The sequence below is a fragment of the Microcaecilia unicolor genome, chromosome 2 (assembly GCF_901765095.1).
Source record: "Microcaecilia unicolor chromosome 2, aMicUni1.1, whole genome shotgun sequence".
Taxonomy (NCBI): domain Eukaryota; kingdom Metazoa; phylum Chordata; class Amphibia; order Gymnophiona; family Siphonopidae; genus Microcaecilia; species Microcaecilia unicolor.
Window position 1 is genome coordinate 207581044 of NC_044032.1, and position 20444 is coordinate 207601487.

At 41.1% G+C, this 20444-nt stretch overlaps 1 protein-coding gene across 2 annotated transcripts in view; it reads right to left on the reverse strand.

The window, feature by feature from the left end:
• Positions 1–2794: 2794 nt before the first annotated feature.
• Positions 2795–20444, reverse strand: part of SLC28A3 (solute carrier family 28 member 3) — a 141658-nt gene continuing 124008 nt past the window's right edge. For both annotated transcript variants that reach the window (XM_030193667.1, XM_030193668.1), the window contains 3 exons: positions 14669–14767; positions 9488–9614; positions 2795–3280 (listed from right to left, as the gene is read on the reverse strand). In XM_030193667.1, the coding sequence (XP_030049527.1) occupies positions 3151–3280; positions 9488–9614; positions 14669–14767 (356 nt within the window). In that variant the 3' untranslated portion in view covers positions 2795–3150. The remainder of the gene's footprint in view (positions 3281–9487; positions 9615–14668; positions 14768–20444) is intronic.

Here is a 20444-nt window from a genome sequence, read left to right on the forward strand (position 1 = left end):
TCTGACACCTAGTCTGCCTAGTGGCAAGGCTGACCCTGATGTGACATGCATCATGAAGTGTTCCAGTACCTTCAGATAGACCTCAGTATATTTTGAATGTTGACATATTCTGTATGACTGCTTAAATAGGGGTACTACTTGCCATTGCCTATATGTGATGTAATAGGAAAGGGAGTAAGTTTTATGGCTGGCTCATTCTATTGGGAATGGCTAGGGGAGGATGTCACAGAGGTTACAGAAATTTTGGAGAGAAACTTGTCTTTGTCTCCTGTCTGCCATAGCAACAAGAGAGAAGATCAGGCTCCTGATTCAATGGAGTCCTGGGTACTGAACAAAGCATTGGACAAAAAAGAGAGTGGATTACTGGTTTTATTCCTTTTTCCTGAAGAAAGTTGAGGGGCTTGCCTATGTTTAGTATGAAGTAATGATGAAGGAGAGGATTACAGACTAGAATGGTGAACAAGAAGCCTATGTGAAGGTATTAGGGATGAGGACAACTAGTGAAGTGTTGTTATGAGCCAGAGGAGTTTGGGTAATACCCAGGAGGCATTTATTTATTTGGAGGATTACCAAAGTGGAGATCCCTGAGCAGAGCAGAGAGGGAGTGTATTGTATGGAAGTATCTTTGTAAAGTTCTGTAGAAGCAGCCTGCAGAACATGATGAAGTGCCCAGTGTCATATTTCTTATTTTTTTACTATGGAATTTGAGTTTTTCTATGTCCATGAAGCTTGACAGATGAACTGTATCAAAGTTTTTGATTCACATAGTAAATAATATTTTTAGAGATAACTCACTTGAGTGGACACTGGGACTCTTGTGATGAGTTGAACTTGTAGTCAGTACTGTGAAGCTGCCACTAGAGGTCACAGCAGCCATTTTGAAGAGCAGGATGCTAGGCAGGAGTGGGTGGGCATTATTCCTAGCTTAGATTTTCTTTGGGGTGGGGTGGATTGGAGGGGGGATCTTAAAGAGTGGAGGGGTAAGTACTTGGTTAGAATTTTTTTATGTAGGTTCTGGCCTATTCAGCTGGGACCCGCATAAATGTCTTATGTGGATCCTGGCTGAATATTGGCTGGGGGACTTGCATAAGACCTGGTGGCTAGCACCTAAAGAATTAGTCCCAGATACTCAATGCTGGTGCTCTAACATGGCCCAGCAAAGATGGCATCATGCTGTTGGTTCCCCAACATAGTGAATTACCAGTGATAGTCAAATGGAGCAAGACTTACAGACTAATATAATAGGAACAATAATCTACCTTTAGTGGTGAGAGACCTCCCTGCCATCATTTTCTTTTCTGTTTCTATGTGTATTTCGATATTTCTTACACAACACTAACTTCAGACTAACTGGCTTATATTCATTCCTATGTATACTTTTATGAAAAGAGACAACATCTTCCCTTTTCCAGTCCTCTGAACTTTCTCTGCTCTACTTAGACTCATTGAACAAAATTGTTTCTGGAATAGCTAGAAATTATCTGAGCTGTGTTAACATCTGAGAGGGCATCTCAACTGGAAAAGCAAGAGGAGGAGAAACTACACACAGTCTAAATAGTATAACCAGAGGCAGGCAGATGCCATGAAAGATGTGGAAGATCTGGGTTGTAAACAATGAATTACCAAATGAGGATCAATCTGAAAATAGTCAGGATTGTTCTGCTTTTCAATGCTTCTGTAAATGGAATGCACCAATAAATATCTGACAGATTACAATCTCCTCTCTTTCATTGTCGTCATCATATTATTTGTTTGACTAAATTGTTAACTCTTCTGCTTGTGTAAGAGGGCTGTAAATTACACTTGAATACATAGAAATGCTATCTCCCATTACCAAGTTAATCTTTAGGGCTCCTTTCTTTACTATCATCTCCCCCCCCCCCCCCCATTTTAGCTGCTTTGATCTTATCTTTCAGCTTCTGTCCTATCTGAACTGAATAGAGCTTAGTGTGGCTCTGTTCCTGTGGTAGGACTCATTAGTCCATATCTCTGTGAAATCAGCTTAATTCCCATTCCCCTTAAGCTCAACATTTTGTTTAAGGTGGCAGCCCAAATGGCTAAATAGTTTTAGAAATGTCAGAACTACACATAGGGACTATTTTATCTTAATGAGAAATATTCTAGAAGGAGCCTATCCTCTTCATGGAGATGAGTTTATATAATGAAAACAGGAAGAAGTTTGGGTGGAGATTTGTTAGCCAGCAAAACCAAATTAATTACTGACACAAATCTATGTAAAAGTTTCACCTCATTCTGTAGGTAGAACCAATAAATTATAAAAGACAACTCAACAATAGGAAACTATGAAAGAAACTTATTCACTGAAAGGGTGTGCACAAAAGGTTAGAATCAAGTAATAAATAAAAAAAAGGACAGAGGCATGGTAGGAAAACAGTATACAGAAACCGTGAAGCTTCAGAACAACTGAAAGAAAGTAAAGAGACAATAAAAAGTAAGGAAGATCAAAGCAAGATATCGAGAAATAGCAGGACAGAAGGTAAGAGAGAAAAAAAAAACAGAGGGCTTGATAAGAAATGTGGTATTGCAGAGCAGAGAGAAAATATTGACCCTGAGAAGGGAATCCTTAAAGTAAAAGACAGATGAGAAGAACAAAGTCATAAGAAAATGAATTGGAACAGCGAACCAAGGAGATACAAGTATTTAAACAACATATTTATTTTTGGTACAAAATTCCATTACTACGACCAAAGTATTTTAAACTGCCATAAAAACGTTGAAGTGCAGTACAAGTGTAGGGGGAAGAGGTAGTAGCATAGCATAGTAAATGACGACACAATAGATGAGGAACCATCAGTAATTAGGAAATCATAAAGTGCATATGATGGAGTGAGGGAAATTGCTGTAGTCTGAAGTATCCCATGAAATATGGAACAAACGTGAATGCTCAGGAGCACTGGCCTGGACTTTGATTAGGCAGTTCTGCCTGCTTTTTCTCATTTACATTTAATGGCTGCTGCTCAGTGGTTCTGTTCATGAAAAACAAACTGATACCTGCTGGTTTCACCTTCACGGCAGATGAACTTGTTCTTTTTTTTTTTCTCTTCATTTTCTTTCAAAGAATCCAACAGGCAGCAGATTAATCTGAGTTGTACAGTTATTTAATCTGAGTTATATAATTATTGTTCTCTATCACAAGGTTGATGGAGAGAACCAACTGCAGTTAAACCAAGGGGAGTCCAACAACTGGCAGCAGCCTGTCAGTAAGTTCTCGCTGTAGTTTTCTGCCAGGGTGAAATTCTCTGGACTGCTTACAATTGTGCTGGAGAAAGAACAGACAGAGAGATAAGACTTGTTTTTTTAATTATTTGTTTCAGTTGAACATTCTCAATTATTTTATTGTATTCCCCAAAAACTTAACCCAATCTACATCTCTGGTGTAATATTCAGTACCGCAGGCTGCCTTTAGTAAAGATACCTTTTCCTTTTCTGAGCTGTTATTAATAAAAAGTGTTATTGCATACAACAATAGACAATCCCATGTACTATCAGAAGAAGCACAGAGAGCTTTCAATTTAAGGGAAAAAAAGGACTAATGTGCAACTCTTAAAAAATCTATAATAACTGTACTTTCTGTTTTGTTGAATAATGTGATATTGTCAATGGTTGTAACACCATACTTGGAATTAAAGTAACAAATATTCTAACTTTGGGAAAGTATTCCTGGGACAGGCACACTCCATGGTGACATGCTGATATTGCCTATGTGCTGGAGCTCTCCTTATGCAGGCTTAGAGAAATCAAAACTATTTCTCTAAGCCTGCATAGGGATTCTAGTGCTGCAACACTGCCCTTCTCCCTTCCAGTTTTCTCAGTTTGCTGCTAGGTGCAGATGGTCTCCATTTCTTCCCTACACGGAATATTCAAAAACAAAATTGAAACAAAAAAACCCAGTGCTGAATAACAGATACTTTTAGAGATAAATTCTGCACAAACCGAGAGTGCAATACCTCCTACTTAACCCCCTCTGGGACCAGTTCTCTCAAAGTTGGGTGATGGTAACTTTCCTCACCACAGAGCCAGAAGCAGTTCCCTTCCAGGCAGCTGTTAGTGTCTGTACAGCTCTGAAGATTGAGGTCTGGAACTCTACACACCAGAGGCATAGATAGACAACAGATTCTGGGTGGGCCTAGGCAAGAAGTGGGTGGGCACTAAGAGTTCTTCACCACCACCATCACCAAAAAAATATCTCAGCTGGCGAGAAAACACTTCTTTCCACCTTGGCTTACCATCAAAGGGAAGTCTTCAGCTAATAGAGCATGGGATCTCCACCAGCTACCACTAAACGTATGCTACTGTTGGGTGGGCCCTGGCCCACCCAGGCCCTCCTGTGGCTACGCCACTGCTACACACACTCCCCTGCCTCTGAAAAAGTTGGCAGCAATGATCAGCCAAGGCAAACATCAAAGTAGTTGAACACTAAAGCTTTAAAGTCAGTGCCTGTCCACCTAAGCCTTGATGAGATCAACGTAAAGAAAATATCCTCCCATAAGGCTGCCCAGTTACAGGTAGATTAAAGAGAGACTCACAAGAATCTTATGTTCAATAAAGGAGGAGAACTGACTCTACTCCTCAAACTGTACAGCAAACCAGGAAAAACCAGGCAGGAGGATCCTTCAGCAAAGAAGCAGAGAAGCTCCTCTCCACATGCAGGAGTGCCTCTGTTGTCTGTGGATCCTGCTGTAGCTCCCCCTCCCAATGAGGTTTCTACTGCCCTTCTTGCTTCACTCATATAACTGCTGAAGCATTGTGTGGGGGACAACGTTTTCATTGTACAGGAAACTGGCCCCTTCTCACAATCACTCTCTCAAGTAAACATAACCTTGCCTCCAGTTCAGGTAGACCAAAATCCATTGTTCCAAAATCCCATCTACTTCCTAAAGTACCTGGATTCCAGACCACTGTCTCTCACCTCATGAGGACCTTATTTAAATACACAGCATACCTTGTGATCATCAATGGGATCTAATGCCAGCAGGATCAATCTTCCCAAACCCAGAGCACCAGTTGTTATCTGAAGAATGTTCCTACCCTAGGTTCTTGCAGAAAATATCCAAGGTATTGCACCTCTGTTCTGCTCTGATTTCAGGGAATAAGAGGGATTTTCACTCAATTCTACAATCCTGAAGCAACCCAAGAGAAATTGTAGGAATGCCAGTTCACTAAATCCTATAAGGTCTACAGATTTCTATATGGAAAACTCCTCTCTCTATCGCCACCCCTCCCCCAATCTTGAGACATCTGGAGCCCTTTCAGCTCCAGGACATGACCACCAGCAACTTCCTTACCAGTCAGTACTGTTGGAGGTAGATCTAAAATAAGTCAAAACTTCTACAGCAAATATCTGTGTCCCTCCTGGGAATGATCAAAAAATTGCTTACAATTAGTTGTCATAGGAAAGTATCAAAGCAGGATGCTCAGCCGCACACCGTCTGCAAATCCTACATTACCAGAATTCTATTTATGAACAAATCAAAGAAAAAGTCTTGGAAGCCCTTCTATCACACCAAGATCAGCTGGTGCAATCACTTCTTAGCCTGAAAGAATCCACATACCATCTTATCATCTCGACATGAAGCTTATGACACTACTCCAGAGTGAGGTGATGGCTACTGCAGCATGACAAACTGTGTGGCTCAGAGTGTCAGGGCTCAGAGAGGACCTGAATGATACCTAGCTGATGTTTCTTGTTCCAGAAATAATCTCTTTGGATATAAGGTCAAGAATGCCATTTCTCAGATAAAAAAAAAATGACTGTTCCACAGTCCAAGAAGTATCATCCCAACCAACTGACCACAATTATCAGTACCACAGAAGCCAAGAGATGCAGTTTAAGAAGCCATACCAGTACCGATATTTTCAACAATTTTATCCTCAATGGCAATATTAGCCATATGCTTAAACCCCAGTGTCAGTCAACCCAGTCATACCCTCAAAAATCATGACTGAGAGAATGTAAACAGCAATTGGCTCCTACCCCAGCTATAGCCAAATCATCCTCTAGTTTTTGACAATTTTCCAGTAGAGAGGCAACTTCAATTCTTTGAAGCAGTATGTACTGAGACCTTAAGTTCATGCCCATAGTGCTGTCCAATTTTCATCTGACCCAACCTAAAGTTCTCACAGTTTTTTTTTTTTTTTTACAAAACCTCATACTTCACAAATAGAGGATTCTTTTCGTATGCTGGATTGCAAGAAAGTCTTCGGTACAAACTTCAATGAACGAAAGCCTGCAGAAAGTTTTCTCAACTTTTTGTCAGCAATAATCATAACAATCTAGGCAAGCCAGCTTCCAAACATATCTTCTCCACATGAGTATTTGACTACATTTCGTTCTATTACATTCAAGCAAGCTTAATCAACCTTCAAGGAAAATTGGGGAACATCAGCTCCGCTCCAAAAGAGTTTCAGTAGCAAATCTCAGGACAGTCTCCCTTGATGACACTTGTAGGACTGCTACAGGGTCTTCTCCACATTCTTTTTCTAACCATTATTGTCTGGACCAGACTTTTGCCAAGGATACAGCTTTTAGACTGGTTGTGTTATGAAATCTTTTTGCATGTTAATTCTCACAATTTTTCAACACACATGTCACCTCCACCCATCCATATTTAGGCCGCTAACATTAATATCTCACAGTACAGTGGCCTTTAGTTTGGGACTCACCACAGAGTATTTCTGCAGAGAACGTGAAGCTACTTGCCTGTAATAGTCACTCTCACCCTCCCTTCTAACTCACAAGAAAAAAAAAATAGAAGAGACAATTAAGAAGTACCTCAAAGAATTGTAGCACATCTTGCCCTGAAATAGACTGGAAGGGGGAGGGGAATTGGGGCAGCATGGGAACTTTTCCACAGGCTGAGAGAACTTTAAAAGATCTCTCTGAGCAAATGGAGAGCTCCAGCACACAGAAAACATCAGCATGACATCACCATGGAGTGTGGTTACATTTCCCTGCTGTCTACAGAGAATCTCCGTTACAGATAAGCAATTTGGCTTTTTAGATTTGTGTGAACTGTGAGCTATCTTAGCATGAAGGGGAAGTTATGCTGCTAAGAGTAGATGATTTACGCTCATAGTAGTAGCTCTTTAATGAGAGAAAGCCCACTTCGTTTGCTGGTAGTTATACGATGAGGGTAATTTTATAACAGGTTGCCTACGTGTGGCCTAGATGTCTATTGTCTGGTTATTTTGCAAATACATATAAATGACTATATGTCACTTATAAAATGGCAAATATCACCAAGATCCAAATACATTTTCTGGAAAATTGTACTGTGGTGCTTTGGATAATTATTAAATGGTCATGGATTTGATACAGCACTTTTCTGTGGCACACCCAAAGTGGTTTACATATTTTATATGCAGGTTCATAAGTGAAGTGATGCTTCAGTTGGCTAGTAATGAATTAAACACTGCACTCTATGTAGACATTTCAGGAAAAATACATAGAAAATATTTTAAAAATACAATAAAATAATGAAAAAGTATTAGACGGACTGATGATTATTTTTACAGAAGCTAATTAAGCATAAATATAAAATATGTAAATGAGCTCTATAGCCTCTGTGATGATGGTCCTAATATTAATTTTTAAAAAATAATGTGAAGTGTTATTTGAGGAATATCTTTATAAAATGACAGCATGCAAAAATCACAGTTGAAATTAACTCAAATATATTTACAGCTGCTCAGTTGTAGATATAAATGTGTGCATGTCAAATACATGTATATGGTGTATTTTATAAACAACACGTGCACTTGTTGACTCTGCTTGCATTCTGCCCAACTAAGCCCCTGAACACACGAGTTGCATCAAAGTCTGCACTTGTCATTGCATTCCCTTTTACACTTGGGGTAATTTTATAAGAAGCCTTTACTTGAATATAGGGGCATTAATGTGAAAAATAGCATTTACAAATACCCCCAAATACTGTTTCCTCTAAGCTGAGTGGGATTCTTCCACCTACAGTTCTGCCAGTGGGTGGTGCTGTTTCACTATCACATTTTCAGCAGAGAGGGCCAAGCTCTACAGGACTACAGAGAACATGCATGTCCCTAGCGATTAAAAACACAATATTGAAGCACCTCCCCCTACTGGCAGCAATGCAGTTGGATGACTCCCGCTTAGCTTAGAGAAAAAAGGTGCCCCCTAAGAGAGCAAATTTCTACAGGTAAAATGGTTTTATTCTTATAAATTGGCTGTTTGAAAATTGCCCACCCAGGTTCTTGGTAAAAGTGCATGCACTGTAAATTTATGTGAAAAAAATAGAAGACTGCCCCCAAAGCACAATACAAGAACAAAGAAAAACAATTCCACCAGAGGAAACAATTTATTGATTAAAAAAAATAATAATAAAAAAAAACTAAAAAAAACCCCCCATATATATGTACATATATATATATATATATATATATATATATATATATATATATATATATATATATATATACACACAAATGCTGATAAGTCCAAAATATCAAGAAGACTGAATGGACTTGATGCAGTCCTGCGTTTTGGCGCAGCAAGCGCCTGCCTCACGAGTCAGTCTAGTTGACCACGCAAAATGGTTAGCCAGTGAACGGCTGTATAGGTATATCAGCCAATAAGTCACACTATAACATAAAGCTGTAACACCATCAAAATGAGGGAATAACAACATGTAGAAATAAGATTGTTTATGTGTCATAAAAAGAGAGTAAACGACACTCTCAGTTTAGGATTTTCAAAAATATGAGACATGTGCTGCTTTGGTTGGTAAAAGAAAATCATTAGAAAAAAAATACAATTTGTGCCACTAGGGGAGCCAACTTCTCAAAATGGACACTAGACACAGTGAAGGAGTTTCCTCAAGTATTCCCTGTGCCCACAGAGCTGGCACCTGTGGCTGCACCTGCTTCAGGCACTTTTTCTTTAGGCATTTTAAGAATGAAAGTACACATGTACTGGAGCAAAGCCCATGAGTAAAAAGTACCCATGGATGTTGTAGCAATTTAGGAAGAATGAACATTGCCATAAATGTGGATATGCCATACAGCAGTAAAGAACCTTGCTCAAGATAAGGTACCCAACTGGCCTCTAACGCTTACTGTTTAGTCATGGGAATATTTTCTTGAGCAGGATGAGAAACTGTCTTGCATTTTGTGTACCATATACCCACAAGTGGAAGATATAATCACCTGGCAAAAGCATAAGAAAGTTAAAAAATGACAACCATAACAAAAAAAAATTTTTTTTTGGAGATTTCCAAGGTTCTGTTGTTGCATTCCCTCTCTGTGTCCCTGTCATAGAACAGGTGTTTTTCTTGTGCTGGTAGCCTCACTTTAAACAGGTTATTTCGATTTTGGAACTTGGCAGGTCTTTTGTTTTACTTTACTGTATTCAGACTAGATAATGAAGTTTGCTGTGCCAAATGTATTACTCCCAAAAACAGCGTCAAAAGGAAAACATTGATTAATGGAACAATACCTGTTAAATAAGTGCAGGCAGCAGTCAACAATTTCTGTAGAATTTTTAGGCAAACTTGAGTTGTTTCTGAATGAAGATTCTAATAAAGAGTTGCATGAAACATTTGGAACGGGCGGGGATAATATTCCTAGAAATTAAACACAATAGTGAGAAAATTAAGGCTGTAAACACCACCTACTGCTTTACTTGTGCCATCATCAAACTAGTCCTTTGTAGGGTACATCAGACAACCTTCGCACGACATTCTAGTTCCAGAATAATCTAATAAAAACAGTAATGAGCAACAGCACAAAAGTTGTAGGGGATGAAGTATGAACTTATTACAAGAATGGCTTATAGAAGGCAGCAAAGAACATAAGAATAGCCAGTCCATCTAACCTAAGCCCAGTATCCTGTTTCCAATAGTGGCCAAAAGAGAGAGAATAGCTACAACCTGTCTATTAACCAACAGTCTCCCAGAAAAACTAAACAGGTATACCCTCAGATTCTATATATTGTGCCAAGATTTCCATACAGGAATTGAAGTGTATTCTACAACAATGCGCATAACTTAATTAGTTAACAAGCTAATCAGTGCTGATAATTGAATGTTAACAATTATCTGCACTAGTTGGCATTAATTAGAATTTATTAATTAGAATTTAAGCGCACTTCCCGCTAAGCATATTCGGGTGCGCGTAAATTCTATTGCATGTTGCTGAAGGGGCGTAGATATGGGCAAGAAATGGGTGGGTCATGGGCATTCTGGAAAACTATGCACAGGGTTAGAGACTACATCTGCTCTATGCCTAACTTAGGCGCCGGTATTTACACCAAGTTTTACTTTGCGTAAATGGCCGTTCCTAAAGTTAGGCACTGTCATGGCCACTCACTGTATTCTATATACCGCACCATAATTTAGGCTTATTCTATATAGTACTCCTAAATTAAGGCGTACTTTATAGAATGCGATTAGGCTAATTTCATTTTGGCGCTGAATATTTAGGTGTGATATATAGAATCTAGTCCATAATTCTTAATCAAATCAAGAACACAGAGCACCTTATACATTAAATGAAGGAAGGTTATTTATGCCTGTGAGGTTATCCCTGGTAACATCCTACCTCTGATACACAGTGAAGTTGTGGTTCTGAGGCTTTTTCCTTCTCCTTATATTATATAGGTCATTGTTCCCTGTGGATGTGTTCTTGATTTGATTAAGAAGTATACCTGTTTAGTTTTTCTGGGAGCTTGTTGGGTGATAGATAGATCCAACAGTGGCCAATCCAGGTCACAAGTATCTGGCAGAATCCCAAATAGTAGCAAGATTCATGCTACTGATCCCAAGGACAGCAGTGGCTTCCCCCATGTTTGTCTCAATAACAGATTATGAACATTCTGCAAGCTATATGAGTTTTTCCTAAATCCTTATATTCAAATGGATTTAAGCAGGCAGGAGAGGCTCCTGACCACTTAAATAGCTACCCGCCGCCTAACTGGGGATATTCAGCGGCATTTAACCCCCTTAGACTACCCAAACAAAAAGTGGGCAGGTAATAGGCAGTGCTGGGGGAAGCACTGGGGAGGACTCCTAGGTTATGGGGGTGCAAGAAATATTCAGTGCCACTGGGGCAGGGAGGGGATTAGGCAGCAGGCAAGTGTGTGTGCGTGTGTGTGTGTGTGTGTGTGTGGGGGGGGGGGGGGGTTGGGAGTCTCAGGAGTTTGGCTAGTTCATGTGTAAGCGACCTTTTCCACTGAGGTTCAGGATTCCTTTGATGATGAGCCTGGGGGACAGGTCAGTACCGGTCCTTCTCCCCTTCCCCTGCATCATTCCAAGGCCACAGCCCTGTCCTCCATGGTGCTTGAGGCGGTGGAAGCGCGGGAAGCAAAAAAGGAAAGAAATCCTCTGGGGAATGGGGGAAATCAGTTTGCTCACAACTGTGGGGTCATCAGGCCTCACCAGGGGGCGTCTTTGTTAGAATGTGGCGCTACTGGGGTCCCAGATGTGGGAGGTCTACCAGGGTTGTTTGTCTCTCTCGTGGTGGTTCCTGGTGGGGAACTACTACTATTACTAATTTCTATAGTGTTACTAGACATATGCAGAGCTGTACACATTATATGCAGGTACTTTCTCTGTCCCTAGAGGGCTCACAATCTAAGTTTTAATATACCTGGGGCAATGGAGGGTTAAGTGACTTGCCCAAGGTCACAAGGAGCTACAGTGGGAACTGAGCCCAGGTTGCCAGGATCAAAGCCCGCTGCATTAACCATTAGATCACTTCATTTAGGTTCGGCTGAGGGTCTCCTGGAGCTGTGCACATGCGATGGGCTGGACGCTGCTGTCTTCCCTCCTCTGGTTGTATCCACTTCTGCTGTGAGGTCACTGGAGAGGGACAAGGCTCTGGTGTGGGGTTCCCTGGGCAGTGGCGATTAGAGGCTGCTGCGGGGTTTACTGGGTCACGGGGCTAGGCTCCTCCAGGCCCATGGCATGCTGGCTGGGATGCAAGTTGGTATTCCGGATCTGCCTCTGGTGGTGTAGGGTTCCAGCCTGGTCTGGAACAACAAGATTGAGCTGGTGGCTCTTAAGGCCTCAGTGCACCAGGTGCTGCTATGGGAATGGACTAGAAGTGGGAAAGGACTGGGTTGCATGGCATGGGTTTTCAGCCAGGGTTAGGTAAGCAGCATAGCATTTGGGTGCAGGGGCCATTTCCCATGCACTGCAGGGTGTGCTTGGGCCTGGTAGGCCATACTGGCACCCTTATCCTTGGCCAGCCTTGGTTGGGTGGCAAGAGGGAGATTGCAGCATCTTTTGCATGCTGCCTGGGCCGTTGCCCGGTATGTGTGGGCTGGTTACTGCTGGCTCTGTTTCTGATTTGCAGGCGGCTCATCTGATGGGTGGCTCTGGAGCTGTTTTTTTGCAGAGTACATCTGGGAGTGGAACCTTGGATGCATCTACATCTTCAGTATCTCCTGGACTCCCATCTGCCCATACAAGCGGCATTGTGTCGGTGGGAGCCCAGGGACAAGAGGTGATCTCGGAATGCTGGGGACAAGTGCTGGTGTGGGGCAGCAGCTTTGGCAGATGCTGCTGGTTCTGGTGCTGGATGTATGAATGAAGGACCCGCATCAGCTGGTAATGATGTTGCTGCATGTGCAGGGTCTCTGGGAGCGGCGAAAAATAGAAGAAGATGAAGGGGCAGGAGGTGGAGGGACTCTTGCTCTTCCTTATCAACATCATCTTCCTCTTTCTCTCCTTCTATTTTGGGTGGTGGGGTGGCAGTCCAGGATGGGACAGTGGAGGTGGGGATGGGAGGCACTAGAGGTGCGCATGGTCTTGACTGAATTGCAGGAGCAGGTATCACGCTCCCTGCGTGGAAAGATTAGGAAGCGTAAATGCATAGATATCTTTAAGTTGATGGCGGGCAGAACCAAGAGGAAAGGGAAAAAGAAGGCCAAGCAGGACGGAATAGCTGTTCTGGAGAGGAAGGTGCCCAGAACCATAGTCAACTGGGTGCGTTCCTTTATCTGACTGGCCAGTGTGTGGGAGATGGCTCACCAGGGTCATTCTGGGATTCTCCTGATTTACTTGGATTTGATGCTGGATACTTACCAGTGCTTTGGCAGGTGGACCTGGTTGAACTATGATGAGGCCTTCTGGAACAAGATGGAGGAGAACCTCCATATGTCCTGGGGCACTGAGGATATTCATTTATGGCTAACCTACATGTCTGCTCAGTCAGCCTGTAGTTTGCTGTCCATGGGTGGCAAAGAGGGAAATGCAGCAGCACTGGCCCTTTCATTCAGCTGCTGCGTCCAGAGTGGGCGCGGCTGGAGGGCCCACTGATGTGTAATGGTGCTTTAACTAATCTCATACCATTTCCTGTACTTTAAGTTCCAGCATGCTTGTGTGGCTAGGGGCACTCTGCCCTTAAATGCCCCGAGAAGGGTGTCACACCTGCAGCCCCCTCTGGGAAGTGAACAGAATTTACTCAGGCATCTACCCCTGTAAGGATAGAGGTGATGACTCCTTGGCTTCATCCCTACAGGGATAGGAAGGCTTCTGGGCAATTAGAGTGGGGTTTTTAGGAGGGTTTCATTATTCCTTTTTATGGCCCTGTTAGGGATTCAATTAGCGACAATGCATCATCCACAAAGCGGTTCATGGAGGTTGTCCACAGCAAGCTACAGGTGGAAATCTGCCTGGGGCAGATTGTGGGCACCCTTCCCTCCAAGTCTTTCCCAGCCTTCACATTGTCCCCATTGGTGGTGATTCCAATGAAGGAACCTGGAAAATTCTGCCCCATACATATCCTTTTCTATCCAGCGGGGAGCTCGGTGAATGATGGTATGCCACTGGCCTTATGCACAGTGTGGTATACATCCTTCAATTGTGCACTGCCTCTGGTGCTCTGTGTGGGCCTGGGGGCTTTGCTGGCGAAGGTGGACATAGAATTGGCCATTCAGTTGCTGCTGATTCTCCCGTCTTTCTTCCCATTGCTGGGTTTTCAGTTTGAGGGTAGCTATTATTTTGACAAGTGCTTGCTGATAGGCTGTGCTGTGTTGTGTGCGTACTTTGAGCAGTTTAGTACCATTTTGCACTGCGTGATGGCATTGAAACCTTGCAGAGACACCCTCATCCATTATCTGGATGATTTCCTTTTTGTTGGCCCACCTGTACTCCACTGACTGTGGAGACCTCATGGATACCTTCGTGGGGGTGGTACAGTACTTTGGTATGCCCTTGGAGAAACAGAGAGGGCTGAGAGAATGGGGGACAGGGAGATCACCATGCATATCTCCCTGTCCCCCACCCTCTCAGCCCTCTCTGTTTCCCACCAAGCCCACCCCTCCCTCATCCTTTTAGACTGTCACTGAAATACTTTGATGTTTCACTTATATATGCTGTTACTTATCAAAATTTGCTTATTTCTGATCTGACAAAGAATGGCTACCTTTGAAAGCTAATCAAAAAATGTATTAAGTTAGTCCAATAAAAAAGATATCATCTTATTTTCTTTTCTATGTTTTATTTTATTCTATTTCTATTGACAAACTCTAGTAGTAAACTGATACGATGAAAGGGTGAATGAAATATGTAAATAAGCTCTGCTGAGTGGTACATTGTTTTGTTCAGTTCACAAACTGCTTTCTAAAAATAACTGAGAAATTCTCTGTGGGCTAAACTAAGAAAACTTCCCATACCTGCGATACAGGCAGTCATGAAGCAGGCCACCGTACCGGCAATCAATGCTCTGAAGGCACTGCGAGCAATGTCACTTTTTCTACTTGGAGCCATTGATGCTGTGGAGACATAAGCAGTAAATCATTGTTATAAGAATGCTGTGAAAACAAATTGCAGCATAGAGTACTGATACTTTATAGAAGATATTTGGAAATGAGCAGTGAGGAGAGTCATGTAAAGAGTCTCTAAGTGCTTTAGCTTTTTAGTTTTGGACTTCACAGAGGTGCTTAAGTTGTTTTCTCAAAATAAATAAAATAGATACATTTTCTCTAAAATGAGTTATTCTTAAACAATACAAAATGTTTCTGAAAGATTTGTGTTCAAATAAAACATACAGTGCTTTTTATCAGATATGCTTTTTACTAATGCAAAGGTAAAATGCAAATATAAAATTAGCTAATTGTATGCTTGCAGGGTTTAGAACAAGTGCAGTAATCGGCAGTAATTCAGTGCAGTTTGGTGAAGACTAAAACACTTTAAACACAACTGTGAGCTTGCTAGCAATCACTTCAACTCCTTAGCTGAGAAATATTTAGGAGCCTATTTTCAAAGCATAAGGACATCCATGTACTTGAAAGATCCAAATCCCAATTTTGCAAAGGCAGAAAAGGGATGTTCAACTCTGCAATACGTTCAAATAGCGAAGGGGCATGTTGTGGGTGTGTTTTAGGCAGGACTAATGAGGGCCCAAAATCAGGATGTGCAACAGCTATTCCTGAATCGGAAGAAACATCCAAGCCTAAAAAGAAGGACGCCCTAAGTTAGACCTGTTTTAGTCATACCCAGAGTACAAAAAAGTGCTCTGATTGAGCAGCTGACCAGATTAAGGCATGATAGCTACTTAATAACCCAGTGGTTGCTGTCTCCCTCCCTCTTCCCTGGAAGTGAAACTTGTTGGAATGTAATTGTATTTTACATGCATTGCCTGTCACCTATTATTTCTCTGTGATTACTCTGTGACCTCTGATGTGAATTACTTAGAGAGGTCACATAGCTATGCAACTTCCTGTGGGGGTTAGACACAGCACATGCAGCACATGGAGCACATGGAGCTCATGATCTCTCCTAACCTGAGAGGATCTATGGTGGTGTGAGCATCCATTACCATCTAAGCACATGGAAGGAGCTGATAAGACAAATGTATAGTAATATGTAAATATAAGCCTGTCTGATTATAATCTAACTGCAAACTGTGAGTAAACAGATGTTTTGTTACTTCAACTTTAAAGTGACTCAGCAGTGAATTATTCAGGGGTGAATGAGAGAGAGATGAAGAAAGAAATTAACATTTCTAAAGCTGAAGCTGTGTGTACTAAAATCTGCTAATTATTTACTACAAATAATCCAACAAAAGGGTTATGGGCCCAGGGCCAGGAATTGAAAAAGAAGAGAAATATTACCAGGCAGAAAAAAAGGCCACATTTTTCTCTTAAGTTTTAAAGGAAAGATTCAGTCTGTCTCTCTCTCCCCCCACACAGCAGACAGAAGGCTAAGAAAATGGCTGAGGGAAGAAATTCACCATTGTTCTATTCTCTCAAGGTGCCTAGATTAACTGAGTTTAATTATCAGCAGTGGGAACTAAGATTCATATGTCTCCTTCGAGCAAAAAGATTAGATATATGCTTAGACCAAGACAGAACAGCTGAAAATATGGCTGAATGGGACAATGCAAACTATTATGTGAAGTGCATGCTTTTGGAAGCTCTCTCAGAGAAACAAGCCATATTAGTGGAGGGAAAAGATACACCAAAGGACATTTTATATAAACTGAGAACTATGTATGCAACTACATATGCAAAGCAGCAACCAATTTGGCTGGCAGAGTTGAATGAAACCAAATTAAGGGATAAAAGTAAATGTAATGATCACATTATGCATCTTATGTCTTCATTTCAAAAGTTAGAACTTTCTGGAATTCCCATGTGTGATGCATTGAAAAGAGCATTTCTTTTTACCTCACTATCAAAGAAGTTTGATGTTTTTAGGTCTGTAAATGAGGCCATTGAAGGGCAATCTTTTGAACAGACAACATCAAAACTAAGGCAGGAATGCATAATAAATGATTCTGAGGAGATGTGTTCTCAAAGTCAGTCAGAGAGAAATGAAACAAATTTCTTGGCAAAGAACAGAGGAAGGCGGAGCTATGGGAAAACTCCACCCAAGGGCAAGCTGATTTGCTACTCATGTGGAAAGGAGGGACATGTATCTAAATGGTGTAAGGAAACACAAAACACTCCCTCTAGCTCACCTAAGCCAATGGAACTAAAGAATTTTCAAACCAGGAAATGTATGAAGGACAAAGATAAACACAAGGGCTTTCTAATGGCAGAAAAATCTTTGACTATGGTAAATAATAATTCAAATGAAAGTACTTGGATTTTGGATTCGGGGAGCACATGCCATTTAACCAATTGTAAGGATTTCTTTCAGGAAATGTGTCCAGAGGAAGGTATTCTTAAAACTGCAAACGCAGGGACTGCTAAGATCCAAGCAAAAGGTATTGGATTCTTAAAATGCAAAGTGTCTAATGAAGTTAAAGAAATTCCTGTAAGTGATGTCTTGTATATTCCCCAAGCAGTTTGTAATATGCTTAGTGTATCTACATTAGATAAGAAGGGATTTGCGATTCATTTTGAAAACAGTAAGTGCACAATCTCTAAAAATGATGAAGTGTATGCTGAAGCTTTTATGCATAATGATGTTTATAAACTGAGCATTTCAGGTGAAGCCTCACATATGGCGCAAGTAAGGAAGAATGATGGTAAATGTAGTCTGGAAATCTGGCACCGCCGCCTGGGACATCGTGATTCTAAGGTGATCCAGGATCTTTACAGTAAGCAACTGGCCACCGGCATTCAGATAAGTGCAGATGCTGGTAAAATGGAGAAATGCATAGACTGTGTTACTCAAAAAGGTGTAAGACCCTCATTTCCTGCATACACAGGAAATAGGAGTAATAAAGTGCTGGACTTAATACACAGTGACTTATGTGGACCGTTTAATATCCCATCATTGGGAAATAACAGATTTGTGCTAATATTCTTGGATGATTTCTCTAGATATTGTGTGGCCTATTTGCTGAAAGAGAAAAGTCAAGTCACAGACATGCTGAAGAAATACGTAGCCATGGTGAGCAATAAATTTGAAAGAAAACCAAAGGTTCTTCAGACCGACAATGGTGGTGAGTTCATTTCACAAAGCATGCGCACATTTCTAGAACAAGAAGGCATTCAGCATATCACAACAGTAGCTTATACACCAGAGCAAAATTCTGTTGCAGAGAGAAAATTTAGGTCACTTGTGGAAATGACCAGATGTATGCTGTCAGATAGCAATCTCCCTAAAAGACTATGGGGGGAAGCCATTCTCACAGCAGTGTACCTACAAAATAGAATGCCAACTAAAGGCGCTGAGCGCACACCACATGAGACATGGCATGGTAGGAAGCCAAACCTGTCACACATAAGAACATTTGGAAGTACAGCATATGCTCATGTACCAAAGCAAAGAAGGCATAAGCTGGATTCCACAACAGAAAGGGGCATTTTAGTTGGCTATACTCCAGGTCACAAAGGATATAGAATTTTGAATCTGAAAACTGGCATTGTTGGCATAAGACATGTTACATATTTTGATGAAAACAAAAGGGTTGATAAAGGCTGGATTATCCCAGATGAGCCTTATCATCCAGAATATGAAACTAGAACCATAATAGACATGCCAGTGTATATAAATGCCATACCAAGGCAGATGTCTGAAAGCAACTCATCTGTATCTAACGAGGAACAGGCAGAGGAAGCAGACACAGAAAGGATCATTGAAGAAGACAGTACAGTTGGAGAAGGGGAATCAATTGGAGAAGAACTCTCAGATATAGAGGATGCGGAAAGGTCAGACCAACCTGTTGTCAGACGCTCATCCAGGGAAAACAAAGGTGTTCCACCCCCAAGACTGTCTTACCTAACAAAGTCAGCAGAAGCTCAAGAGCCCTTAACATGGGATGAGATTGAGAAAATGCCAGCAGAAGAAGCTGCTGAATGGCATAAAGCTGCACAAGAAGAAATTGATGCATTGGATAAAAATAATACTTGGATTCTTACAAAATTACCTCCTGGCAAGAAAGCTATAGGATGCAAATGGGTATTCAAGTTAAAAAGGAATGCACAAGGAAAAGTGGAAAGGTATAAAGCCAGATTAGTGGCAAAGGGATATCTTCAAAAATATGGAGAAGATTTTGATGAAGTGTTTGCACCTGTAGTGAAACACACGACAATAAGAACACTTCTGAGCATTGCAGTCTCAAAAGGCATGCAAGTCAACCACATTGATGTGAAAACAGCGTTTCTTCATGGAGAAATAACTGAAGACTTGTACATGGAACAGCCAACAGGTTTCATAAATACAAAACAAAGACAGCTAGTGTGTAAATTAAACAAAGGTCTTTATGGATTAAAGCAAAGTGCAAAATGTTGGAATGAAAAATTGCATGAAATATTGACAAATTTAGGATTTAAGCAAGGTGAAGCAGATAAATGCTTGTACACTAGGTGCACAAATGGACAATATGCATACATTTTAGCTTTTGTTGATGATCTGCTCATTGCAAGCGAAAGTGAGCAAGAGTACAAGGACATTGTAAAGTGTTTAAACCAGAATGTTGAGATAAAAGAACTGGGTAATGTGTCATACTATCTTGGTATAGAAATTGAGAAACAAAATGATGGTTCTTATCTTCTAAGCCAGAAGCAGAAAATAAATGAGCTTATTGAAAGTTTAGGTATGCAAGATGCCCAAGTTGTAAGCACTCCCATGATCACTGATTTTCTGAAGGATGAAACAGTAAGAGAACCTTTACCAGATAACATCCAATATAGATCAGCCATAGGTAAGCTTTTATATCTAGCTACCACATACAGGGCTGATATAGCAAATGCAGTAGGAATTTTGAGCAGAAGGGTCAGCTCACCTACCAAATCAGATTGGACTGCAGTTAAAAGGATGGTAAGGTATTTAAAGGGTACCATTGATTGTAAATTAAAGATTTCAGCCAATAGTAATCCAAAACTAATATGTTACTGTGATTCAGATTGGGCAGGGGATCATTCTGATTATAAATCCACAAGTGGATATGTGTTTATGTATGGAAATGTACAAATTTCATGGGCCAGTCATAAACAAAGTATTGTGAGTTTGTCTTCTACAGAAGCTGAATATGTGGCAGTATCGGAAGCGTGCAGAGAACTGATGTGGATTGAAAAACTTTTGCTGGATTTCGGAATAGCTGAAAAGAGACCAATCCAGATAATGGAAGATAATCAGAGCTGCATCCGACTGTCACAGAATGACAAGGTTCAGTCACGCACCAAGCACATCGCAACGAAATACCACAACGTGCGAGAGTTGGTGAAAGAAGGGGTCATCAGTCTACACTATTGTCACACCAGTGAGATGACAGCTGACATCATGACCAAACCGTTACACAGAGAACATTTTGTGAATCTGCGTATAAAGCTTGGACTTTGTATGAATAAATAATTGCATGACAGTTATGCATGAGAAGGGGTTTGTTGGAATGTAATTGTATTTTACATGCATTGCCTGTCACCTATTATTTCTCTGTGATTACTCTGTGACCTCTGATGTGAATTACTTAGAGAGGTCACATAGCTATGCAACTTCCTGTGGGGGTTAGACACAGCACATGCAGCACATGGAGCACATGGAGCTCATGATCTC